The sequence below is a fragment of the Pezoporus occidentalis genome, unplaced genomic scaffold (genome assembly GCF_034315485.1).
Source record: "Pezoporus occidentalis ecotype Australia unplaced genomic scaffold, CSIRO_AGI_Poc_V1 ctg155, whole genome shotgun sequence".
NCBI classification, from domain to species: domain Eukaryota; kingdom Metazoa; phylum Chordata; class Aves; order Psittaciformes; family Psittacidae; genus Pezoporus; species Pezoporus occidentalis.
Window position 1 is genome coordinate 423,891 of NW_026913372.1, and position 27,120 is coordinate 451,010.

Sequence of the window (27,120 nt, forward strand, 5' to 3'; positions counted from 1 at the left end):
TTCTTGCATCTTGCTGAGCAGCATCCAGCCGTGAAGGGCTTCTCAGATGCCTGCAGAAACATTGCCTGTTCCATGGAGAGCTACATCTGACGTAGCATCTATTTTATGTGTGGGAGAAGTGGGATCTGCTGGCCTGTGAAAGAGTAGGGCTGTAAGCAGGTTTTTAGGAGCTGTCTGAAATATTAGGGGGTAAACCAATATTATCTAGATCTTGGTCTGCTCACTGTGTACTGCTTTTCCCTGCTGATCTTCCTAGCAGTGGTAGCGTGGCATGTGGAGATGACATGCCATCAATTTGTCAGCTATCAGCCCACACTCAGGTGCTGGAAAGCTCAGGGGAAAATGCTGCTTTTGGGACAGGTTGATATTTGCAGTACAGATCATGCTGGGGCAGAAAATGAGGGTAGGACTTTTGCTTTCTGACCTGTGGACTACTTTCTCATTACTGTACATCATCTGTGCACACTGTGGGAGTGACACTGTCTGATTATCCTTGGCAAGGATAAATCGAACTTTCTCCCAGTTTCTGTTACCCAAGCTATTGTTTTGAGATGGGCCAAATACTCTCTGGCTATGGATACCACTGGAGAAAAAAAGGCTGATGGAGAGGAATCATGTCCTGTCATGCATGTTAACTAACAGCAGGATGAATTAAAGGAAGCCGCAAGGCTTTTACCACAGAGAGGGGAAGGTGGGGAGAAGTGAGAAGGAGCTGTCCCTCCTTCTTCTGCTCCTAATGTGCCTGACATAGTCTCTGCTTGTGTCATGCTGCTGCACAGTGCTGAGGTTTGCAACATCCTTTGCCACTACTAGCATGGTATGATTTGGGGTTTCAGTCAGCAGTAATTAGCAGCTGTGGAAGGCATGTACATGCTCTCCCTCTTCTGGGGACCACCATAGTTTGCCAGTCTGTGACGGCTGGGGCAAGACCCAGACCTCTCTCTTGCAGGCTGGCTTGTTTCTAGTTCAGCCCATAAGCACAGCTGTAAAGAAGGATATAGATGTTGTCATTAAACATGAAAAATACCAAGCGACATGTGGGGCATTAAACTCTGATGGGCTGAGATACGGCAGTATTTAAACATCTGAAAGGTTTTATTTCAAACTGAAGCACAACTAGAAACTTCAAAGCTGTCCTTCTCAGTCAGTGGACTTTTATCAGACAAAGAAGGGCTTCAGTGGCCTGGCAAGTTAGCTTCACCTGGAGTTAAAAGTGGAGTTTATTTAATGCACTGATGGGAAATGGCCACTAAGTGGAAATAATTGTTTTAATATGGGTGTGTTAACCATCCTCGAGGTATTTTTATAAACATCCTAGAACAAAAGAGCATGTCTCTTAAAGCTGAATGTAACCACTGCTCCACCTGGGAACAGTTCTTCCCCAGCAACAACACGTAGCACTTCTTATAAAGGGAATTTAAATTTAATTCATCTCAGCAAACTATAGGGCACATGGGAACAAGAAAAATGTAATTATCAGAGCTGGTATTAGCTGTGCTTGTGTTGTGAGGTGCAACCTGTGTTTAGACAGGATTTAGAGACCATTTAGAGCTTGTCACTACAGCTGATTCCAGCTTTATTGCACAAAAAATGAGCTTAACTCAAGTTTTAAATCTGTGCTGACTTGTGTTGAGTTCACTGCTGATGGCAGCTGCCACTTTGACAGCTGTGGAAGTCTCCTCTCGAAACCCCATATGAGCGAGTGCTGCTGTTCTGGGCCCTGAGTTAGAGCCTGTCATAACGAGCTTCCAGGCTGCTGTTCAGCAGCTCTGATGAAAAGGCAGGCAGGGAGAGTGTGTGTGGTGGGGGGCTGCACTTGCCTGCCAGCCTGAGCTTACTTGCTCACAAAGCCTGTGAAATTTTGTTTCTCATTTCAACTTTGAGCCACTACCAACCCGACCAGTGATGCAGAGATAAAAGGTTTGGTGCTAATGGCTTGGTATCTGTTGTCTGTAGTATTTTTCCCTCTGATGGAGGTGTGTGCGTGTATGATAAGACACCTATATATGGACTGATTTGTAGGATCACGGGGTCAGCAGCAGCCTGTTCCAGAACCCTTCTAAGCTTCACCTGACTCTTGGGACGCTGGTACTTCTGAATGAACAAGAGATCCAGAAAGCATGTGACCTCCTACAGCAATGCAAAGAGGACTTTGTGGAGTAAGTGATAAAAAAGGCTTGTCATCACCAAGTACTTGAGTGGGGGGAAAGCAGTAGGCTGTCTTTGACAAGGGACAGCAAAGAGATAAGCTGCTCAATAGCCTATCTCAACTCTAGAAGTCTAGAAAAAGGCTAAAACATTTCAAATGGGAGCAGTAGAAATCACCAAGCAGTCACAAAGAGTTTAATAGCACCTTGCAGCTTAGCTCAGGCTCTCAGCATAAGACCTTCTCTTCGCATTTCTTTTTCTCACATGCTTCCCTGTTAATTTTTTCTGAGCAATTTTTGCTGTTGTCCTTTACCTGCTGCAGAGGGAGAGATGAGCTGCATTACCTTTGCATCTTGCCTGCAGTGAGCTCTGGCATGATGCTTCCCTCCTGCCTAAGAGCAGATGCTGAGGTGTCCTTGACATGCATTTCTTGATACAGGGAGCTGTGTGCAGGGAAGCCAGCATAAGCCATGCAAGTAATCAGTCTGAAGCATTCAGTGCTGCTCCAGGACTGAGGCTTTCTCAAAGCCTGTTAACACTGAGCTGCCAGTGTTAGGGCTTTAACTGTAAACGTGGTTGAATGACACTGTAATTAGCTTATCTCTGTTTAGCTTAGAAATTGGAGATGGCCTGAGGGATTCTGCAACACCTTTGCACATAGAGCACAGATCCTTGCTATTTATTTATTTATTGCCTTGGTGTGTGAAGAGTTAGCCATGCTGTGCCAGCTAATACCTGTGTGAATTAATGCATGGCCAAAATTCATACCTCTGCCTTTAAAACGACAGCTCCAGTTCAGGTATTGAACAGAAATGCAAGTGTGTTTCCAGGGGAAGGCTCTGCCCACAGTACTTGGAAGACACCAGCTTCCTTGTAAGTGGGTTGAACTGAGGCAGAGAAAATCTTTATTCTCCGTTCTCTTTAGTGGAGGGAAATCAACACTCGAATGTAACCCTTAGGTTATTTCCACTGCCACACCCAAAGAAATATGTTTTGAAAATTAACTTAGGCTCTCTTCCTCCCTTATAAACCTTTATTAGCATTTATTTACTTTTCTAAATGCAGGCAGCACTATGTGAACATGGGTGTGCACTCTTTGACTCTTTGTATAATATGTGGCCTTTAGTGCTCTGGTTTTGATGTGCAGGACAATACGCTTATGCTCTTTTCCTCCCAGTACACATACTGGAAGGGGAAATCACAATCTTCTTATTGCACCAGGGAAGCTTTTCAGAAAATCTCAAAGGCAGTCTCTTGGGCAAGCTGAATAGAAATGAGCAAGGTTAGAGCAAAGTCATGCTCACGTTGTTAACTCCTGTTTATTGCTTCTGCCTGTCCATACACTCCCTGTACTGAGACCTCAGCATTAGAGACGTCGACACTTACTTACAAGGAGCTGGTTCTGGTGGTTACCACAAGTTCTGGTGGTAAAGGCAGGGACGCAGCATGTTTGGAAGCAAGATAGACTTCACAGTGTGTTTGCAGGTGTGGGAGTGTGTATTGCATGTGCATGCATTTTCAGTTTAGCTTTTCTGCAAGAGTAGCTGGAGCTCTATTTACTTCCGGCATTTGTAAGTGGATGTTGAGATGTACTTAAAACTGCATTCTGTATTGAGTACATTTTCCAGTGAAAATCAACAAGCTGGAGACTTTGTGTCACTATCACAATCACTCTCTTCATGGGGAAGGCAGGAGGTTCTCTGGAATGAGAACTTGTACCATTTAACTGCTGATGGGTTTTCTGAAATGTAAATGGAGATCTCTGCACTGAGATGGCCTGTGAATACTGACAAGTTGACTTAATGTGTGTCTAAAACACTGAATGTATGAATTCAAGTGTTTCTACAGTATTTCTTGTGATGGTGAGACAATAGCACCTGTAGCCTTTCAAGCTTTAGAAGTTAGGGAGCCTTTTTTGTGTGTGTTGGGTTTGTGTTTTTTTTTTCAGTGATTTGGAAAAGAGAAGAACACGTTGCTGGAGCTCACTGCCGTATGGGGTCTGTATAACATTTAAGTCCCACTTAACCTCAAATTTGTTTAACTATAGCAAAAAATATATTTTGTATCATTCTCCTAGTAAAACCAAATACTTGGTGTGTGCATCATATTTCAAAAGCATGTGTGATGTTTTGGTTTTTAACATCAGGGATTTGTCGCATTTTAGCCAAATTGCTGGAGGCAAGCCCTTGACTGTGGAAGTGGTAGGAGTGGAGTACATGAACGATGACCCTGCCATGACAGACGTCCTTTATGCCAAAGTCCACATGAAGGATGGCTCGGACAGGTGAGTTCCTCATGCTTCTTTCTTTCTTTCCTCCTTCTTGGGCTGGTAGTCAGGAAGATGAAGTCATTCTTGCTTCCTAAACCGGTTAAGGCAGTGATGTGTTTGCTCTTTAAATCAGTCACTGGTGGTGAAGCTGAAAGATGTCATTTGTTTCTGTAGCAGTCTGACAGATTGAATGATGGTGTCATGGCTCATGAGGTGATAAGATGGCCAAGGAGATACTCCTGAGATGACTTAGAAGGCAGGACAACTTGATGTCTGCTGTTCCCAAACTGCAGTCCAGATTAATCTGGACAGCCTGGTGTATTCTGCAACACTTAATTATTCTTAAAACCCAGTTATATCAGAAGGTCCTCAGTGAAGCACGACTTGGTTACAGAGTTGATTTTTGTATCTGTAAGTAGCCTGGAATCTGTCTTCTGAGCTACTGATGTAAAATCTTTATGCCTGATTGGTGTCAGTCATGTGTTTGTGTTGTTTGCCACTGTGGCTGATGGTTTTAGCTTTACAAACAGCAGCGCCTGGGATGTGGCGGTATCTAAACGACCTTCCTCAATCTCATTTTTTACAAGTATGTCACCAGTGGCAGCACCATCTTTTCTGCTAGTGTTCTCTGGAAGACTGGGGAAACACGAGCTGTTGTATTCTGTGCTGCCAGCTGTGAGGTAGATGAGAAAGAGGGTAGGGAAATAGCCAAAAGAGCTTTAGCCTTCTCTCTCTGAGCCTTAGCCTTCTCTTTTTTCTGGCAGTGCTGCCCTTTTGTTCTTGTTGCTAGAAGACAGCAGGAGCTAGCAGAGGAGTACGGAGCAGTGCAGCTGGAGGAGGGAGGCTGTGAGAAAGCACTGGCTCAGGGGAAAAGGGACATGTTCTAGCATCTCCTTTCCCCGAGGGCTAAGGAGACAAGAGGGGGCCCCTGCTTAAAACTGCACTTTGGAGTCTGTGTTGAAGTAAGAGATCGGAAGTGGGATAAGGAAATGGGTGGGAAAATGAAAATGTAAGAATTGGTGGGAGGCAGTAGAAATTGAAATCTTTTCCTCTTCTTGGCTCTTCCACTTCGAAGTCTGTCCTGCCCTGAAAGAGGTGAGGTAAAACAAATGGGGCAGGTGGAGAACCAGGACAAGCTATACAGCAGCCAGGAGACAGAAGTGCAGGGAGAAAGCAGAAGCACTCAGAAAGATGAGACAGAGGCATTGACTGAATGACCAACGTGCCCTTCAGTGGATATGTTATAGAAAGTATGCTAAGTGTCAGCTCTGAGAGCTGAGGTATGGGCCTCTTTTCTCATGAGTCACCATGCTCCAGGTAGTCTGAGGTGCAGTGTTTGTGAGTCTGCTTGCATGTGAAAATAGGTCTATGACCTGAGGAGCTGCTAGAGAAATCCTGTAGAGCATAAATTGGGCCTAAAGTGGACAGTGATGTCTACTGGTGTCTGGAGACAGCTTGGATTGTTGGCAGTAGCACTGTGGTCTTGTCTGCTTCAGATGCCAGCCGTATCTGTTTTGCTGAGACTCCATGTAGCCCATAATGAATAATTAGCATCCCATAATGCTAAGAGAATGCTATGACGTGCATTAGGGGTTGCAGAGGTGCTTTTGGCAGAGGAGAGAAATAACCTATTTCAATTTCAAGGTGAGATGGATTGAAAGCTACCCCCCTGCCCCCAGCCCCAGGAAAGGGCTGATGTCTCCTCTATCTTTCACAAAGATCTATTAGCTGAGGTTTTGACCAAATCCACATCTGGTTTGCATGGCACCTGCAAGCTGCTAGACTTCTCTTCCACAACACCAATTTTGCTTTTTGCATAGCAGTGTGCTCAGAGAGGCCAAGTGATTTTAAGTTTTTATCTTTGGCCCAGGCCTGTCCCACCCTCATCTGCAAGCTAATTAATCTGGCACTTCTCCCCTAGTGTATTCCCTTAACTGTTATCAAGCATCCAGTAAGCATTTAGCTTTGCAGAGGGAAAAGAAGATATTTTCTGTTGTTGGAGAGCAGTGTAAGGTTCTTCTGCTTCCTTTGGGATTCCAGCAAACCGTATTAGGCAAACGACTATAAAGAGGGGACAAATGATGATCCCTCAAGAAAACTGCTTTGTTTTCTGGCCTGCTAGATGGATCCTTGCTGAGCAGCTCCATGCACCTCTTGCCTGCTAAAACCTGCTATGCTTTACCTAGGGAAATGGGGAAATTAGGTAGAAAGCAGAGATTCTCAGCTGCAAGACCAATACTAAGGAGAATAGCAGCCACGTGACTTGCTGTGCTGGCTCAGACTGCTGTGGTCTGCATTTAAGAGAGGTGTGTGCCTTCCTGTCTCATGCAAGGCGTCTTGCTAGCTCTGTGTAGTTCCTGGCATGGCTAAGGGGTGGAGTTCCTTCCTGATCTTTGAATGATCTTGATCAGCTTAAGCTATAAAGCAGGAGATTTGATTTACCCTGACTTAGCTTGCATAACTGCAGACAGAATTACGGGTTGGCAAGCCCTTATAATGGCTTAGACTGAGAGAGGGATCATGCTCTGATGCCTCTCACATGGCAAATAATTTCCATTATAATTCATTCTAATTTGTTTTATTTCTTTGATTAACTGTATAACATAATAAAGCACCATTTCCACTTGAGCTATTCTCTGTTAATTTGTTTTAGTATTGTCTGTAATTATATTCATTTAATCTTTGTCATTGCTAATTTTAAAAATCACTGAAGGAAAGTCAGAAAATGGTAGAAAACCATGACAATTGGTAGTTTGAGAGTCTTGAAATTGTCACATGGGGGCTGGCCTCTGAGGAGCAGTCCAAAACCAGTGGTGGAGTAGGACTGGCTTCCAGAGCATGGCAGCCCAGGCTCTGGGGGCCAGCTTCAAAGAGGCCACACTCTGACTCTCATGCTACTGCTGAGATGCCAATGTGATGAGACCTGGTGGAGCAGAAAGCTGTCTAGTTCCTTGGACATGGTGAGAGAAGCCCAAATTCTTCTGCATAGAGTAATACCTTCTTCCCCTGTTTTGGGGGCTGCTCTTGTTCTGCCACATCCTTGCTGCTTTTGGAAAGGCTGAAGCACTGCAGAAATTTTGTTGGGGACAGCAGCAGCCTGGAAATTCCTTCAGCTCTTTAGACGTAGGACATGAGAGCACATTGCTCTGATCACTTGCCTGTTCCTGGTGGCTATCTTAGGACAGGTTTGCTTGCAGATCCCTGCGGCCACGGCCACTTCATCCCTAACCAAGGCCAGACAAGTAGGTGGCAATAAATCCTTTGATTCTGCTTGCTCAGTAGCTCCAAAGCTGGAGCATTCACCATGATGTGCTGTCTGGGTTTGTGCCTTCTGTCATCACATTCTGGACTCTCCCAGAAATTAAGCCCAGTGACTGGGTTGCTTATGTGGGCCAGAGAATGTCTGAGCTCCAGCCCAATGCACTGGACAGATCACAGTCCTTGGGCAGAGCATATCCTCCAAGAGTCAAGGTGCCCAAACCCCTCCCGGGGGTCTGCAGATTTTAGCATTTGCAAGGGTAGGTACATTGTGTTTCTTGGCGGTGGGAAGATGCTCCTTTCAAGTCCAAATAACATCTGTCACAGAGAACAAGCTCTCTGCTGTGCTGAATCTTCCCTTCTTCCTGAAATATGTGTAGCAGAAGTAATCACTGAGGAAGCTTTGCAAAGCAGCCAGAACTTTCTGCATTAGAACTGAATCCTTGATGGCTCTGTTCGCTTTCCATCAGAGACTAGCTCCCTTTCCCCGTGTGTGTGTGCAGACTTCATTTCACACATGCTGTCCTCCCTGTCTGAAAAGTGGAAAGCTGATGACTCAAGGGTTTCTCCTTGGTTTATGTGGCTTTGTTCTTCCTTTTTTTGCATTCCCAGATTGCAGGTGATTGCTGATCAACTGGTGGAGCGGTTTGTGGCCTCCGGCTTGATGCTTAAAGAGTGGGATAGGGTGAAACTGCATGCTACAGTCATGAACACTCTCTTCAGGAAAGATCCAAGTGGTGGGTATCCCTCATCCTTACTGATAAGTGCATTTAAAGTAGTCCCACTGGTCAGGAAATGCTTTTGTTGGCTTTTATGTTTGCTCTTTTAATTTTGTGATTTTTCTTAATCTCAAGAATACGTACAAGGCTGTGGGGGGATGTCAGTAGATAAAACCCAGAGGAAAATCAAAAAGCAATCTGTAGAGCTGGAGAAGGCAGGCATGCTTTGAGCATTTTCTGGGTCTTCGTCATAGCTTTGAAAAACCTGTTGCCAAGTAGCCCTCATAAGATCTGGGCTAGGGAGGAATGCACTCAAGTAAAATGTGAGGTTTTGAGCTCTCTGTGTCCTAATGTTAAACTGACATTCAGTAACAAATCGATGTGCTATGCTGACTTTTAAACAAGAAAAAAATGTGATCCTCATTGGTCAAGTTAGATTGCCCATTGGTTTAGGAATGTGATTCCAGTGTCCTTCTCATTAAATCAGATTCAAATGGTTATGAGGCTGAATATAAGCTATTATTGAGTGTGTAGTGTCTGCTGTCTCTGCCAAAAGATTGTCTGCTCTAGCAGTCTGTAGCATCTTTCTTACTGCATTGCTTGATACAGCAGCCTCAGATGCATTGCTTTTGGGGAGGGGCAGTATATTACAGCCCTGTTCTCCATTTGCAAACATGCATGTGCTCTGGCACTGGTGTGCTGTTTGCAAGCCTTAACAGCATTTCACTAAAGCTTTTTATAGCTTTCTCTGGTGCAGTGGTCTCTGCAATGTCACTAGGCTATGTCAGGTATTCTTTAGTTACTGACTCTCTGAGCCTCTGAATGGACAGCGATAAGAGCAGATGGTTTATTAAACCAGTTGTGGTTTTCTGGACATCCAGCAGCTGACTTTGGGGATGACTGCTACTGAAGTCAGGTAAGCATATTCAGGTAGTAGAAACCCTGAAAGATGAGATGGGGCTTAGCTCTCAAATTGAGCCCTGAAAACTGATGATGAGCCCAAAGTGCTTTTGTGTCTGTCTGTTCGGGGAAGCACATGGGCAGCTGCATCTGGCATTATGAGTCTATATTCTGAACAACCCCATGAGGCATGTGAAGCATTCAGACACAATGGTGAGAGCATTACACAGAAGTTGTTTTATATTCAATACAGGATTTGAGTAGCATGCTAGATGTGAGTGGACTTCATAGTTAATGCTGGAGATGAAAAAGAAATACTGCATATATTCACTGACTGAGGCAGAGGTCCTGTTGAAAGAAAAAATCATATTCTTAGGGATTATATAAAAATCCAGACATGCTCTGGGGAAATGGATCTAAGACGTAGGCATTTGGCAGTTGCTATAGGCCTAGGTTGCTATTCTTAATGTCTGTGTGTGGCTGCGTGCCCACCCTGCAGAAGCACACACACCACATGTATGTGCTTCCCAGAGCAAGCAGGCAGCAGAGATTTGTAGAGGTGCTGTCCGGGTTGCGCCTGACATTCTGCTTGCATGCTCAGTCTGGTATTTGGTGCTGTTCCAGGTGATGCAAGCACTCATCATGCTGACTCTCACCCTGGCAGGATGTGGGATTAAAATCAGCCAGAGAGAAGCAGATGTGTTGCACTGAGCCATCAGCCCTACAGAATCGCCCTAGCAGTAGCTGTGATTTAGGGTCTTTCCTCCAGGTAATATAGGTGATCCCTACAAAGGTACCAATTCTTGTGTATTCAGCCTTGTTCTCTTTAAAATCAAAGTGGAAGTGTTTTTTTTTTTCACTAAGAACTGGGCAAAGATGGTCTATTAGCTGGCAGCTGACTTTGGGGAGGGAGAGAGTGGGGATTGAAGTACAGCACACACAATTTTCCCATCTGAAGCTCATTCTGGTGGTTGCTTTTCTCTTTACAGCTGAAGAGCGAAACAATACAATGACTGGTAAATCATCTTTCAAGGAGCGAGAGTCATTTAATGGCCGAAATATCCTCAAGGTCAGTATGAAACAATTAGGGAATTCAAGCCAGCTGTGGATATTGTGTAGCCAAAAGAGGTTGAAACACCTCTTCAAGACTGCTTTTGTCTTAGGTTTATGAGATCTCACTGCTGGGAGAAATCTGTTTTGAAAATAAACAATCCAGATCACTCCTAATTGGGAGCATTACAGTATTTAACAGGAGTGTTCTTAAAGCTGGTGAGGCTCAGATCAGGTGTAGGTAACACAAATGCTAACTGGGTGTTCGTGTTGTCATTTACTTCACTCATGTTTTAGCCTGGAGACTCAGGCTCATGTCAATTCTCACCCCACCAGAAAGGAGAACTTTGTTACTCTTGTTCTACTCATATATTTATGAAACTAAAACCGACTGTCATTTCACTTACTCTGTTTTGTTTTGTTTTGTTTTCTTTGATTTGCACTATGGATTTGCATGGTTTTGCTCCAGAAAAATAGCAGATAGCAGTAGGGAGTCCCACCAGCTTTGCCAGTGGTCAGAGGCGGGTCAGGCTCAAAGGGGAGCATCCTGCAGCCTCCCAGGCTTTGCTAGCCATGGTTGAGACTTCAGGCAGCCTCTGCTGCCCATCCAGATGGCAGTGGCAGACTGATGCTGTGCTGCTTGGCCCCTGCAAGAGTCCAGAGAGAAGAGAAGTACAGTGGAGTAGAAAATGGAAAACAGTGCTGGGCTGTAAGCAGATTTGCAGTCCTCACTGTGTGAGGGGGTTTGTTGCAGGCAGCTATGATAAGAGGGAGACTGGACAATGCATGAATACATTTGGGAACCAATATTCTGGCAACAGAGATATGAGAGAGGATGCAGCCTGAGTGGGAGTTGGACAACCCAGAAGGACTTTAGGGCACCAGAGGAGGAAAAGAGTGCACTTTATTTGGTTTACAGTTTTGCTGTATAATGTATTAGGCACTGAATGCATGGGGATGTGAAGGCAGGGAGTGGAACTGATTGATCTCCTCCGTGCAGAGGACAAACAAAGGGACAAAATTAGGTTAAGCTCTCATTGTCCTCAAACAGTTTGTGCAAGCAGTGTCATGACTCAGCGTCACCACATGTTGAGTGTTCAGTGTAAGACTGCAGTATTGCAAACTGAAGCAGGAAAGCCACAGAGGTGGTCCCTTTCTTAATGTATTCTATGAGTTTTGATTAGCTCCTGGTGGCAGAAAGCTGGCTCCAGAAGGGGAGGGTGTATGTCAGAAGCCCAGAGTGCCTGCAGGGACTCAGCTTTCAAGGCTTACACTCACATTTAGCTTGGCCCTTTAGTTCTTTCTCTTCCTTTTGTTAAACCTGTCCTCAGACTTAGAGACACATAAGATCAAACTGTCGGACTTTCTTAATGCTTGTCATATCCATTTATGATTGGGAAGGCATTAATGATACTCCCTCTACTGGTCACACCATTTGTGGGCTGCACTGCGGGGTCTGAGGATCCGTGGGTCTTGTAGTATGTGGTGCTTAGAAATGCAGCTGCCCTGCCTCAGATGGCTACTTCTTATTCTCAATGCTCCCTGAAATATGAGCCAATGCATTTTTAAAGCTCCTAATTGATTTTGTACTGATGTTGCCAAAAGAGCTGCTGGCTGTTTAGACTGTTGATAATTACTTCAAAGCATGTCTTGCCACAAGAAATGTCATCCTTCTCCCCCACCTCCATTACATTTCCTAACCTGCTCCCTTCATATTTCCCTTTGGTCTCCCACGTGCCTGCAGCAGAACGCCCGTTGGCATTAATTAATTACATGAGTCATAAATAGCTCCAGGCTTCTTACCGGAGGAGTCCAGCCTCAGCCAGCCACTGATGCATTCTAGCATGACCTTGCAAGGATGTGCCAGTTCCCTCCCAGCCCCCTTTTATATACATTATTTATCTTCATCTCAGGGAGGCTGCCCTCTCGTAAAGTGTCTTCATTAACTTTTGCAATAGGATCTAAACGATAGGCTGTTAATGAATATGGCTGCAGTTAGGCAGGGTGGCTTGTGGGCACCATCCCCTTATAGGTAGAGCCATGTGCCATGCCTGTGTTTCCAGGCAGAGTGACTCTGTGATAACTGTTGAGTGGCTGTGTTCCCAATTGGAAAGCCCACAAAACGTGGCTACTGATAGGAGGGCATGAAGTTGGAAAACTTGGATTTTGTCGCTCTCTTTCCCATTATGCAGCACTATGACTAGCACTGCTGTGCCAAAGGCTTTGCCTAGAGGAGAACAGGACCTGAGCTATCAGAGCATGGACCATGATGGAGAAGCCTTGGTTCTGCTGTTCCCGTCTGAGGCTCCCCAGTCTGGTGTGTGTGTGCAGATGCACTGGTGGCACATGTTTGCTGATAGCATGCCTGCCTTACCCCAGGCTCCAGCTGGTATTTTGCTTTCAGCTGAACTAATCAGAATTTCATTTAATAATCCTTTGTTCTACCCATTCTGCAGAGTTAAACGTACACTCCTCTTTGAGCTAATAAATGGCTGTGCAGGCCAGTATTTTCCCACACTGCTCAGAAAATAGATCCTGTAGGTTGAGTTGCGTTCGGGCATTTTAATTACTTCTGTCTTGAAGAATATCCATGAGAAAGGCTCCCTGGCCTAGCTGGTGCTGAAAGCCCAAGGGATTGTGACCCAACAGCTGAGTGATTTGTGTCTTAAAGTGCTAGACACTTTAGCTTTGTGCTTGTCTAATCTAGTCCCAAGAAGCTGGTTATGTTTTATGCACCACATCATATGGAGCACTATGTATTTCTTTTAGGGTGGCCAGTTGGCTAGCTGATCGACTGCTTTGGACATGAGTCACGTACCAAAATCTAGCTCTGGTCAAAAGAAAGTGGCTCATCTCTTGGAGAGTGGAGGGAAGGGGCAGCAATTCACAGTTGAAAGACAGCAGCAGCTCCATCCCATGAGAGCAGGGTGAGGCTGGGCAGGCAGCTGGGCCTCAGAGGGATGCTGATTTGGCAGCCCTTCTGCCTTGCCTCCTCCTATGTCCCAGACAGTGGCTGTGTGCCCTGTGCTGCAGCTGGCCAAGTGGCACAGTGCCGGCACAGAGGTGGCTGGGGCAGCTGCCTGCATCTCCGGAGATGAGACTTGGCTGCCTCTGGGCTTTTATTTATTTTGCTTAGTGAAAAAAACTAAGGCTGCAGTGAATAAATAAAAATGCAAACATTGTGAAGGTACCGCCTGTCCCACATTTTCTGTTGTACTTTAAAAAGCAAGGAGGGCTTACAGTACGGAGAAAACCACCTGGACTCTCATTGGGTTAAAATTGAATGATTTTTGACTAGAGGTCTGAGGAATAAGAGCGGCCTTTGCCACATTCAAACAAGAAGGAAACAGATTTTGAGTACAGAAGATGAACCCTGCAACTTAGCACAGATCTGTGCATTAGCAGCTTACAAGATTAAATATTGAAGGAACAGCTACTGAGGCACAACAGCAGAAAGCTGCACATCTTATGTCTTAGGGCATTAGGGGAGACTTTAAGCTAGGATGCAAGACTGGGAACTGGATCAGTCAAGGCAATGACACCAATGCTGCAATACCCTGTTCCAGCAGCAGGAGCAGAGCAGCTGAACTCTTGAGTACTTCTTGGGAGTACCTCTCAGTACTGCTTGGGAGGGCTTCTAGGTCAGGCAAGCCATAATTCGATGAGGTTTCTTCTCTTTTGAGACTGCATATGGGGTATTAAGTTATGGGATTGTATGTGCTTTCACTTGGAGCAGGGGGATAGTGCATTTACTGACTGGGGCTGCTGAAGAGCCGATCATAGCAGGGAAATCTGGTAGTGTTCTGTGTTATCATTTCTGTCTTGCTGGGTAAGAATAGTGAAGTGCCTATGGTATGCAGTAGTTCATCTTGTCATGGATAAACCCCCTAATCCCTCAAAATGCTCCAAACCCGCCAAGCACTAAAGAAATTAACATCTCCCCTTTGTAGAGCCACCATTACCAACATCACTTGCAGTTGAGGAGTGCTTCTGGTGCTCTGTAGCCATTGGTACCCAGGCCTTTTCTGTGTAACTTTCATTAGTGAATTTAAGGAGACAGTGTCTTTTTCTGGTGTACTTTTAAGCTCAGGTGAAATCAAAGGGACAGAGAACTGGCATTAGGAGACAATCAAGACTGCTCAGTGTTTGGAAAGGGTAAGAACATTCTATTATCCTTAGCAAGGTGATAAAGGTATATATCCGAAGTATGACTGGCAGCTGGAACAAGTACCTAACAGGAGGTGGCTGCTTGGAAAGTTTAGAGTTAAAAATACTGAACAAAAATCCACTGGGGTGAGAACAGACTGAATAAGAGATTGTAGTGCAACATCACTATATCAGAAATAAGCCAGTGCTTTCCTTGCCTCGTTATACAGAAGAATCAAAAGCAGAAATGAAAGTCTGTAATGCTGCTTTGCAGATGAGAGGATTTTTGCCTTCAGTTCTGATCCTGCCATTATCGAGGGATGTTGAAACAAATGAAGGGGCTCAGCAGTGTGCAATTAGAGCAACAGTAGGATGGGAGGATGTGACAATTGAGCAGATGAGACTGGAGATTGACATTTGTATGGTCTTGGGGGGGAAAAAGATTGAACTGGGGTTGCTGTGAAAATGCTTTCCTATAAATGATACTCCTTAGGAAAAAGAAAAAAAAAAAAAGCAGGCATGTTCACATTATTTGCATTTGGTGAAACAGGAATCTGAAGTGGCATTTGAAAAATCAGACTAGACAATAGAGAGAAAATATCTTTGTTGGAGTGTTTGGGCCTTGGAGCAGAGTGATGAGGCAGTGTTGGAGGTATTGAAAGGCTGAGATGCCGTGCTGAGAAGTACGTAGCGCAGGAAGTGCAGAAGGTTTATGCTAACTTGCCCGGCTGTGAGAGAGATCCATTTGGTGACCTTGCCATAAAGGAGAGAAGCCTCTTTTTCTTCAGAGGTATTCAACACCCGTCTTGACTAATTTTAACAGGAACTGTGAGTGCTGGAAGAGGGGGTATTTGCTGCAAGGTTTATAATGTTTCTGAATCCTCTTGCCCCTTCCATGCAGGGCTGCCTGCACCACTGCAGTCCCCTCCAGCCCAGCAGCTCAACCATTTTGGAGGTGCTTTGGAGATCATGCTCTGAGTGCTTCTGCTTCCCACCCAGTGGGCATCCTGCTTCTTCATTTCCTTGAGATCACTATTCTGCCACCAGCATCACCTCTTTGGTCTTAAGAGGACAGTTTTTCTTGGTGGAGCTAGCAGGGGCTGAATTACAGCGGCGCCTTAACAGAAGACAGGGATCCAGCACATTAAGGGAAAAAAAAAATAATCAAACCAGATCAACACAGTGATTAGCAAAAGTAGGCAGTTCATCCCAAAGGTGCCGTGACCCTTCTGCCAGGTAATTTCCTGGGTCTGTCCAAATTAATTTACTGGCCTCTATAGGTGAGCTTTTCCTCTTGGTGGTTTGGTGAGATTAGTGAGTAAGTCACATTGATGGGACCTCCTTATCCTAGTATTCCCAGATGTGTCTCGAGCCTCCTGACATCTCTGCAGCTCTTCAAAACGGTTCCTGCGTTTGCTATAATAGGCAGTGCTAGGAGCCATGGGGATGATTTCTTTGGTGAATTGCAGTGCTCAATTATTAATTTCCTTAAGCAAGTACTGTAAATCCCTTATGTTTGGGGTGTAGCAGGGTCTGGGAAGTTAGCAGAGCCTTTCATATTCTGAAGGTTTTTTTTATTCTTGTCAGAAATGTGCAAAAATCCAGTAACCTCCAAATGTCCCACTTGTATTTGTTTCTTAGTTTGCGGAATGACTCTTGCCATAGCAACTAGGGTTTGATTTCCTCAAGTGCATGAATTTTCATAGATTTGTGGCAGGGGAGAGTGGACCCAAAACTGTGAGTTAAAGTGAAGGTTTTGCAGTGTGGAAGTGGCAGGAGCACCACTAGATTTGATTTATGAAGGAGGGGGACCATGGAGGGAGAGGAACTCAACTGAACAAAGGGCTGCACCTGACCCCAAATAGTTTTATTTACAAAACCCAGGCCTGATGTTAATTTAGACAGAATGTCACCCTCCCCACTGCTGCATCACCCTCTGGCAGCTGAGGTGGCTTTGCTCCAGTTTCATGAAGATACGAGGTTTTGCATGGCAACAGTCAGAAGAAGGATCGGCTGCTTCCATTTTTGTAGAGCTCAGCTGGAAACCTCGTACTCTTCCTAACCATGGAGGTCAGAAGGATGTTATGGGCAGAATGAATGAAACAGGCTTCTCGTAGGTCTGCAGAGAAAACCCAGCTAGGGAGAGGCAGGAAAATTGCACTTACTAGTAGGAGGGAACAGAGCTCCAAATAATCTTGAGAAATCAGGCAGAAACAAACAGGCTGCTGCGAACAAGTGCAGGTCCAGGAGGGAGCAGTGGCATTAGTGCAGGATGGAGAACTGCCTCAGTACCAGCCCCACAGACTGGGGTTTGGGTTATGGGGGACTGCTTCAGAGCACAAGCTAGTCAGTCTGTGGAAATAAAGAGGCAAATGTCTGTAAAGTAAACCTCTGACTACACTTAGCACTCAGCCCCTGGCTGAAGTATTTGTCCAGTTTGGGGCACCATGGATGGGCCAAAGAGCCCAGAAAGCAACAATATGATAATCAGAGGACTAGAAAATATCTAGGAGCTGAGGCTGAAAGACTTAGAATTGTTTAGAGGCTAATAAAGGGAAGGAGGAGGATAGCTCATAGGCAAAACTCTTTAAGCATGTGAAAGCTTTGGCAAGTAGTGGTTCTCTGGAGGACATAATAATGGGCTTAAATTGCAGCAAGAGATTAGGTGTTAGGAAAATCTTTGTAATGGGAAAGGTAATGAAGCATTGCTCTAAGGACCTGGAAAAATGGGGGTCCCAGTTGTTTTGAGGGAGCGGAGATGTTAGTCCGGGATCTGCCACCAATTTGCGCCACCTGCCTTGGGGAAGGAGAGGACAGTGGAGACAATGAACTCTTTTGGTCCTTTCTTCAGCTTGTCACTTTTATGATTACTACATGAAATGGATGCAAAACACCCATGAGATGACATTTGTGAACGTACAAAAAGCTTCTTGGCATTTACGTTGCATTTACTTTGGCTCAGTAAAATAAAAACATAAAAAAGAAACCTCCCATCATGCACGCCTAGGATCTTCCTCCCTGAACTACATACATGTTTCTTTCTCTTACACTGGTGGTACTTTTCCAGACAGAGATGGTTATATTGTTATTGCATTCCAAGGGATGGCACTGGTGGTTTAATCGGAAGGCTTTTTTTCTGTGTCACAGAGGAGATACCCCCAGACTTGCATCCTGTGTTGTGCTTGTACTAGCCTAAGATGCCTAACCTAACTTGTCTGTAATTTCAGGTCTTGGTGGTTTGTGGCAAAGCTTGCAGATATATATGACTCCAGAATCAGCAAGCTGAATGCAAATGATAAAGGAGTTAGTGCTTTGCTAATGATAACAGATCAGCTGCACTCCCAAAAGATAGACGGTTGGGACTTTTATGACCATATTTTCTGCCTCCTGAAGTCTGCATGTTTTATTCATCTTAAGGGTAAAAAGCTTCTTCCTTCTTCCTGAGGTGAAAGGGCCTCTGCTGCCACCTTTTAAAACCTGCCAGAGGTTGGAAGAAAACAAGAGGGGAAGGGCTGTTGTTTGCGTTGTCTGGATGGAAGGACTCGATGCTGTATTGGTGATGGAGACACTCCAGAGCCAGCTGAGCACTTGCAGAACAACACAAATCTTCTACATACACCCACCAAGCTTTGTGGCTGATGCCTGGAGGCCTTGGCACAGGCAGTGTGCCCATGATGACGGACCAGATGACAACCACCTTCTCTCTGCCCTTTCTAGCCCTCTCTTCCACCCTTGCCCTGCCACTCTGCATGACATCTTAATCCTGTAACGCCTATGCACTAGTGGAAGGTGTTGGATGCCCATCCAGTGGTCCTTTAAAAAGCCATGAAGAGGAAGCAGTTGCTTCTGGAGAGGGGGGGAACACTGGAAAGAGCCACCTTTCTGGATGAGTGCCTGTCTGCCTGCTTTTCCTACACTTCTCATGCATTACAGCTGGCAAGCTTCCAAGCACAATTAAACCTCTGACAGATAATCATTGATGGAGTGGTGTCCCTAGTGAATAATACAGGAATCAGGTATTTCTTTTTTGGCACCAAACTGCTTCAGAAAACGTATTTTGGAAGTGGAAAATAGAAGGGAAAAACCTATTAATTGAACAAACTTCCCAGATCTTGACACACTGCCCAGTTGTGTCTCATCTTCTGGGAGCCACCAGGGGATTTGGTTTGGGGATTTTCTGTCATAGTTTGGGTGTGTTTAGATAGTAAATGGAAAAGGTTTTGGTGCATTTCTCAGGATGAGGAAGAAGGAAGTCTGTTAGCATATACTGCAGCCTTGGAACTGGAACAGTTTCTGACGTTTCTTGCTATGGAGGTAACAGAATTCTCTAGACCACTGGGGTGGTCAACAGGGAGGTGTTGGGAGCGTAAATCTATAAAGCCAAAACGGGGCACAGGCAGGCTGGCCCTTGAGGTCCCTCTTGCCAACAACTTTCCATTGCTGAACTGTGTTCACAGGTCAGCCTGCCAAGGAGGAACAGAGGTGCTGCTCAGACCTGAGAGGCCCTGACAGGTCTATGTGGGAGGTCACAGGAGTGAGGCACCTTAAGCAGGCAGGTGGGATCCCAAAAGCAGGATTGGAGGCTGTGGTTCATGCAGGAAAGGAGGTTAGTCAGAATGGCTCCAATGGATAGGTTGCTGAACTTCAGCGGACTCTTCTTAGAGTCCATCAGTGTTTCTGAGTGTTACTTTCACATTTCTATATCTTTTTATTATTATTATTTTTTAATCCATCCATATTTTTTTGCCATCAGTAACCTTTTCTCTGTCAATCCTTTTTTGCTCAATGCTGGTATCAGCTTTGTAACACAGCAGTTTGTCAGTCAGTGCCTTCACTGCTGTGACTGTCATGGGTACCACAGTTGTGCTTTAGCCAGATGATTTAGAAGAGCAGTTGTTTTCTGCTCTTCTGCAATGTTTTCTATCCCAAGCTCTGGGAGTGTTATACAAGCATTAATTCAAATATGTCATTCCTTATGAGTTGAAAAAGTAGTCTGATGTTCGTTTGGAGAAGTCACAGCGCATGGTCTGATCCTGTCTGAGCCCCTCCCCTCCCATGTAGTGTAAGATAGTGCAAGAAGGGTTTGGGGTGTTGGGGTCATGCTCTGCTGTGAGTACCGTCAGGAATATCCAGGGGAAGGTGTGGAGAGTCTGAAAACAAAGGTTTCATTGCTCCATGTCGACACTCTTCAGAAATGATGCTTAATTTTTCTCCATGCTTGTCAGCGGGTACTTGGGATTTTGTTTGCTTCGCTTCTCTGAAGGGGATAACAACAGCATAGCATGCTGATTTCCCATGGAAAAGGACTGTCCATCCCTCCCAGCTTTCTGAGTTTGTTCGTTCATTCACCACTGCTCCTGATCAAGACATGCCAGGGGTAGCAGATGCTGCTGGGTGAGTTGGTGACTGTTGTAACTGTGTGCAGAGCAGGCAAAGCTGTAAAGCCTGCAGCTCCTCCGAAGCTTGAGTTTAATCTCGTTTGAGCTCTTTCGGTTCTGCTCTCTGCTGCTGGACCCTGATTCCTGGTGCGATCTTGCAGAGCCACAGTGCTGGGTTGCGTGTCAGAAGTGATCCTCCTGCACATGTTCTGCCACGGACGCAGAGACAAGTGGTGATCAGCCTGTTTGTAGGACTTCCTGGAGGGGATCTTTTGGTGGATAAACACCTTCAACCCAGGTGAAACAGAGGAGAAGGGATTGCTGGTGTCCCATGCTCAGTGTAGACTGTGCAGCAGGAATGACAGTGAGCTCGGCTGCAGCCATAGGTTCCTGGAGCTGTGAGCTTCTTCCTTTCCACATTTCAGAAGTTGTTAATTTCTGTGCTCATTCCAGATACATAAAATGGAAAACTGTCTGCTTCCAGGTCCCTGCTGAGAGCAGACAGGTTTCCTAGGCTGATTGGTCACAGGCTAATGACATTACATGCCTCTGCTCGCCTGCAGTGCTGATTCACCAGGGACAGTTTTGTACTGTTAATCTATAATACCCCTACCCTAAGGCACTGCTTTCTGTGGCTGGAGTTCACAACAAAGTGAGCTCCCCGCAGACTGGGGGTTATGTGTGTGTTTTATCCTGTGATGCATTTTATCCTGTGATAATGCTGCTCTTTGGTGGTATTTTTTAGTTGCAAGGCACTGCAGTGAATCGCTGTTCCCTCAGCATTTCTGAGCACTGAGGCTCTCAGCAGAGCTGCTTGGACTTTTTATTAATTCAGGATGGGTCCTTTTTGGCTGACTACCATAGACGATGTAAGGCTTTAAAAGCTGATCAATAATCCTGATGGTAGCAGCAAAATCCAGGCCAGGCAGTGTGACTGCAAGCCAGAGATTACGTGAAGGAAGTTTTAAATACCTCTTACTTCCTTCCCTTGTCTGGACTTATTTTGTCCTCCTGCTGCCCAGTGCCTCTCCAGGCGAATCCGTTAATATTTCTTATGCTTGTTGAGCCCATGACAGGTGATTTAAAAGCACTGGTTTGTGTTGGCATCTCCGCTGTTCATAACCGGAGCTGAAACGCGTTGCCACTGTCCTTACGCATATTAGCACTGTGAATTATTACTGTTGTTTCCAGGTTTGAACACAAAGGTGCTGTCTCATTCTGGGAGGGTTGTCCATGGGAAGCGAGCCCCCAAGGGTGGCTGCTTGACAAAATACCTGTGCTCAGGAACACAACATCATTTAGACACACATTTTAACTGCTTCATTGAGGAATCATCCTCCTTTGCTTTTGTTTCTACAGTGTTTTGGTAAAACTTAATTTACAGGCTTAAGTAAAAGCGGAAAAAATGTATGAAAGATGCATCCATTGCTCTGCCTTTGATATGGAAGTTGTGGTTTGGGGGCTGAAGTTGGTACTAGCATTTTTGGCTCAGGTTTGCAAGGAGAGAGTGGTTTGATATTTGTGATCCTTTCTATCCCAAAATAAGTCTTCAGCCTCTGTCTTCCTTCAGAAAATGATTGCTGCACCCCAAGGGAGACCTTGGTGTGTAATTTGTAGGTAATAGAGGGGAACGGATCTTAGAGGAAGAAGAGTTTCCAACATCTGAACAGAATTGCCTTAAATGAGAGAAACTGGGGTGTTAGAAATGACAGGTGTGCTGCTGGGTTTTCCAGGCTCAGAATACATTACTTTTGGGGGAGAAATAGAGAAAAGCTTGCTTTCTGGGAGCTACCACAGGGCTAGCTTGCCTTTCATGATTACCTCCACAGTTGTGTCCTTGGACCCGACCCCCAGAAGGCACAGGGAGGAGAAGCACTTGCACATGTGGGTCTGCAGTAGTTTGCAGGCTGACATATGAACTATTGGTTACCCATGCAAAAGTACACTCCCTCTCTCAGGGGTAACAGCTTTCACCTGCAACCCCTGCCATCCCCTGCATGTCCTGGGGATGCTGCTCCTGGGAGGATGCTGCGCTGCTCACTAGGCACCCAGTTCCTCCTTATGGGAGATGCTGTGTCCTTCTAGGCGTACTCACTGTGCAGTTTCTGAGCCTTCGCCTGTGGTTTGAAAAGGAGGGCACATCTCTGGCACATTTGCTTAGAGATGGTAACAACGCTCTTTCCTTATTCGGTTCTAATTTAATTTGGGAAGGCAGCTGGGAGACAGAGGGCACTTAGTCTGGTAAGTGCTATTCCCTTGATGGAAGTTTACACGCTTGCACGGCGTGTATAGTGTTGGCTTCATAAGGTGACCTTTACTTCCATCAGGTTCATTTTCATTTATAATATTAAAAAAAAAAAAATCCCCACCCCCTACCCTATTCTTTAAGCAGTGGGGACATAAATCCTTCAGTGGTTTTGGATTTATAGAATTACCGTGCTTTTGCTGAGCCTCACGTCCCACTCCAATCAAGTGATACGGCTTTCGGTAACCATGCTGGTGATTATGTTTTTCCTCCCTCCATCTCCCTCCTTGCTGCTCCTGATCTGCACCTCTTCTTGCTCCTTGCAGCCTTTCTGGAGAAAAGTGGGCCCTTGGCACCCATGGGAAAGGGCAGGAGGGAGACAAGCGTTAGGGTTGTCAGCATTTGTGCATGAAGCATAACAACCTCCAGGTATCTTCTGTCCTGGCCCAGAATAAAAAATGCTAAAATGCTTTTATTGGAGGCATTTCATCAGCAGTGCTACAGGCCTCCTCCAAAACCAGAGCGTTTCCGTGGTGGCTGGGGAAAGGGGGGAGATATAAATATCTTTCTCAGCTCTGCTTGGCTTCTCCCCAAGATAAATAGAAGTGAAAGTCGAAAGCAGAGCCTTGGTCTTCTGAAATCGTTTCCCAAGCCCCTGGGGACCCGAGCACAGCATACTTTCATGAGGGGAAGCCAGCTCCTGATGTTTTGGGGGTCTCCGAGGATGATGTTTGAGGGGTCTCCCTCCCCATTGCCTGAGGCAGATCTTGGCCATGGATCTGCCACAGCTCAGCTGTGATCCCCAAACCTGCTCAACAGTGGCTTCTGTTATGGAAAGCCTCAGGGAGCAAAGGAGCATCAGTGAGAAGCCAGCTTGAAAAGAGAGCAAAAAAAATGTCTGTGGTTGTCCTCTAAATCTTGTAGCATGTTTACTCTCAGAAAGTACAGCTACATTACCAAAAATCAATAGTTCTAGCAGCATTCTCCCTGGGAAACACATGCACACTCAGACACATGAGAGGTCGTGTGCCTTAAAAAAGCCAAGGGAATACAAAGTGCTTTGGTACAAGGGTTTTGCTTCACTTTTCAGCAGCGTACAAATGGAGTGCCCTTGACCTGGGCAGTGTCTTCTGGGACTTCCTGATTGTCTTTCTGGTCCAATGTGCCTGAGGCTGTGCGAGGCAAGAGAGGGAGGGTTTGTCTTATTAACTAATTTTTGCTTTGAAGTAGAATCATAGAAGTACACGTGTTTTGTTGAAAAACAGGTTGTGGTGTGCAAGTGATAGTATAAACAAGTATTTGAAAGACTCTTCCTATGGCTGTTTTTGTATACAGGTTTGACTTCCAGGGCTGCTGAAGGGACCGGCACATCCCAGTAGTTTGTTGTTTTCTTCATGCTTGCAAAGCCTTCATTCTGCAGAAGTAAATGTGTCTCATCCCCCTTCTCTTAAAAAAAAAAAAAATCCTTTTCAAATCCTACTATCCCCTTGCTTCCCAGCACACCTAGCGCTCCCTCTATTAGGAGTGGAGAGAAATGGCTTCCCTTCTTCCTGGATGGAGAGTGCTCTGTCAGGGAACGAGTGTAGATTTGAAAGACAGGTGTTAAGGTTTGGGGTGGGTGGGCATGCTGGGAACAAGCACTGCAGCAAGCCTTCAAGAGCTGGAAGTCATCCTTCCTTCTGAGATCAGTCAAAACAAAAAGAGAAGGCAGACCAACCCCCCGGCCTTTTTACTACCATCTCTTATTAATGAGACATTCTATCCTAAGTCATCTAACGTGAACTACGCAGGTTTTTGGGAACATAATTAATCTTTAATTGTATAAATCTTTAATTGTATCAAATGGAGTTTGCATGGCTGTAGTAATTTCTCTTCTCTCTTTTCCTCCTCTCCCTGTTTGGGATGCTCCTTTAGTACAGTTTCTTTCAATAGGGTGCCCTGCTTTAGAGCAGCGGCTGCATGGAGCTGCGCACACAGTGCTTGAAGCCCGGCTACTGCAGTGGGGCCTCTTGCTGGGACAGGGACCTGGGTGACCCCTGTGGTGGGTGCCTAGCTCCTGCCAAGTAGGAACTCAGAAGAGCTGGCAGTGAATTGCAGCTTACTATGAGTCTGAATCATTAGTGATGAATTACTTCCGGCCCTGTGCAAACTAAGTGCTAGAGTCTTAAGGGACAAGTGTAACCCCAAGGCACACCCCAAGGCAGGTTGAGCTGTGGGGAGGTGCAGGTGAGCTGGAGGCTTCCCACCACCTCTCCTCATCAGGCATACTGTGACTGAGTGGTCCAGTGCAGAGAAACCCTGTTCTTTGAGGTGTTTGTGCTAACCCAGAGGCTTTTTGCAGAAGCAGTTTGGGGTTGACTGCCTGTGCTACCACACAGGCAGATCCAGGAAGGAGAGGGTGGTCCCTGGCAGGTGGGCTGCTGGCAGTAAGTGCTCTGCAGCACGTCTGACTGCAGCTGCAGCCGTTTCAAACTGAAGCAGGGTCTTGGCAATCGCTGAGAGCTGGCTCGGCACACATAAATACCCCTTGTCTTCAGAGATGCCATTCTGACTGTGTGTTGATGAGGAATTGCTGGCCTCAGCCAAACCCTGAGTGGAGAGCAGTCTGGATAAGCTGGCAGTCTGGAGCAAGGGCTGGATTCATCATGGTGCCTGATGTCTGGTCTGTGACCCACTTACCTTGGTGGTGCTCCCTGGCCAAAGCCCTGCTTCCTCTGTCCTGAAGATGGGCAAGGAATCACTTTCCCTAGGGCACTTTTCCTTTGTGGACCAGTGACAATGAAACCAGGAATTGCCCTGAAAGAAGTCTAGCTGGTTCCCCTGTGGAAAAAAGAGGTATTTGCAAAATACAGTACCCTTGGGAGAGCCAACAAAAGAGCAGTTGTGCCCAAATCAGCCCAGGCAAGTCAAATGCCTTTTTGGAGGAAGTGAAGTACAGCCTTTCAGATGCTAACTAGGTATTTGGGGTTTCAGTCATTTGCTGTATGGAGGAATTGATGCACCACTGGCTCTCGGAGGATGCCTTGTAATTAATGCATTGGCTTTTGCTGGCCGTTAGCCTTAGCATTTGTGCCTTCTGTAATGGCAGGAAGGGGTGTGAGACTGTCTTGGGATAACGCCTGCAGGGACAGATAGAAAATTCAATAGGAGACAGATGGAATGGACATTTCAAAGATCTCAGCAGTGAGGAGATGTCACTGCTCAGGCCCTCGGCAACTCACAGTGCTCCTGTTAAGTGAAGTTTTGAAATTAGCATCTTCACTGAAAAGCTTTTCCTAAGGCACGACTGATGTTTCCAGGTAGAGCAATTTCCTGCATCTTAATGGAATGGGAGGAGCACTTTATTCTTGGACACGGTACCTTTCTAGCAGTATTGATGAACTTCCCTGTAAGAAATTCTGATGTCATTTTTTTGATCTACTTCATAGACTGGATTAATCAGCAGAGACATGCCTCCAGGTCCCTGAGTTGGCTTGCTTTCATTAATTTGCACTCAGGTCTTTGCTGAACAAAGAAGGATTTGTTGAACAAAGTGGGGTCAGTACTGGGATGAAGAACCTTGCACCTCTAGCCTGCTAGCTTGAGTTAGAACTGAGCCATAACTGTTAAGTCGTACGTCCTGTGGCTTTGTAAAAACACCCTGGCCTCAATCCCTGCTCCTGTGGAGCCTACAACCTGAAGAGACACCTGGGAGTGATGGCCTTCAGGCTGGTCAGTAGCTTCCCCAAGCTCCCTAAATGAGGCACAGTCAGAAAGCAAGGTAGGGAAGGTGTGAGCAACTGCTGCTGTAGAAAAGAGGTGTTCATTTCCTACCCTGATTCCTTTAAAGGCTAAATGCAGTCTTCAGAGGGGGCAATAATTTAAAGAATAGTTTAATTAAAGGCAAAACAGGTCTATGAGTAGAGGGGTTTTGCAGGGTCAGCTCTTGTGAGCAGTCCCTGGGCCAGGTGCAGGTTGCATTTCTGTAGGTGTCACTCAGACATTTTTTTCTCCTCTCTTTCAGCTCTTCGAGAACTTCTACTTTGGAGAGGTGCAGCTGGACTCAGTGCGACTTTCCCAGAGGTTCTCCTCAGATGCCTCTGGCTACTATGCAACATCTGGGCAGCTGATGTTCTGAAGCGGCAATGTGGTTACTGCAGCAGGTTCACTCTGTGCAGAGGCACATGTTCTTCAGTGAAATGTTTTTATGGGACACAAATTTTGGATAGGAACCTGGGAACTCCGTTAGGAATGCCTCGTCACTCCTTGAAAGCACACTGCAGCTGGGGACCATGGCATTCCCCCGGAGCTTTTCCTACACATACTGCTTGCGCTCCCTTGCAGGGGAACAGGGATCCTTCCACCTCCTTTCCCCATTGGTAGTGGAAATGTTGCAAAGGTGCCCATGTGATGTCTGTGGCCTGTTCGTTTTCCAAGAAAACAACTAGAAAAACTGGTGCAGGTGGCTTTTGGGGCATCACTGGTGTTTAAGCATAGCTTTCTTTCAGAAGAAGGGAGTTTGTTCTTGAAATAAGTATTTAAAATCCAAGATTGATCCCTGGAGCATGATTTAAGGATATTGAGGTCAAGCATTGCTTGGATCTCCAGCAGTGTGCCTGTGTGATGTAGATCTCCAAATAAAGTAATTCCCTTCAAAAGCAAAGTGTTTATCTCCTGTTGCATTGATAGTTTCTGTAATTAAACTTCCAGCAGACAACTATGTTAATAAGAAAGCATTTATGGTAGGAGCTTTTTCCAGTGACCATTTTGGAGCATGACAAAAAATATATGCCTTGTAGGTGGTTTCTCTGTTAAAAGGAGCGCAAAACTCTTTGATACCATTGTGATTGTTTCAGAGATCTGAAGACAACTGTTTGCTCTTGTAAATCAACATGTTCAGTAAGAACAGCAACACAAGCTTTCAACTTGCCTGAGGATGAACGGTTTGAAAAATAGAAGATGCTGGTGTTTAGTTGTTCTGCAACAGCCTGGCAGTGACGGCGGCTGCTACTGCCCCTTCCTAGTTGC

At 45.6% G+C, this 27,120-nt stretch overlaps 1 protein-coding gene across 8 annotated transcripts in view; it reads left to right on the forward strand.

Annotated features, from left to right (window-relative positions):
- ASCC1 (activating signal cointegrator 1 complex subunit 1) overlaps window positions 1-27,120 on the forward strand; it is a 40,093-nt gene that overhangs the window by 11,293 nt on the left and 1,680 nt on the right. Inside the window, exons 6-12 of one of the 8 annotated variants that reach the window (XR_009963404.1) lie at window positions 2,023-2,159; window positions 4,313-4,432; window positions 8,288-8,412; window positions 10,284-10,363; window positions 19,716-20,266; window positions 25,542-25,873; window positions 26,117-26,755. Coding sequence is in view for 5 of the 8 variants with exons in the window: in XM_062611597.1 (XP_062467581.1) it covers window positions 2,023-2,159; window positions 4,313-4,432; window positions 8,288-8,412; window positions 10,284-10,363; window positions 26,117-26,230 (576 nt within the window). In the remaining 3 variants the exon portion in view is untranslated. Of the gene's footprint in view, window positions 1-2,022; window positions 2,160-4,312; window positions 4,433-8,287; window positions 8,413-10,283; window positions 10,364-15,040; window positions 15,164-17,717; window positions 18,870-18,947; window positions 19,639-19,715; window positions 20,267-25,541; window positions 25,874-26,116; window positions 26,756-27,120 lie in introns of those variants that run through there. The other 7 variants (XR_009963403.1, XR_009963405.1, XM_062611597.1 and 4 more) reach the window with 7 other exon arrangements.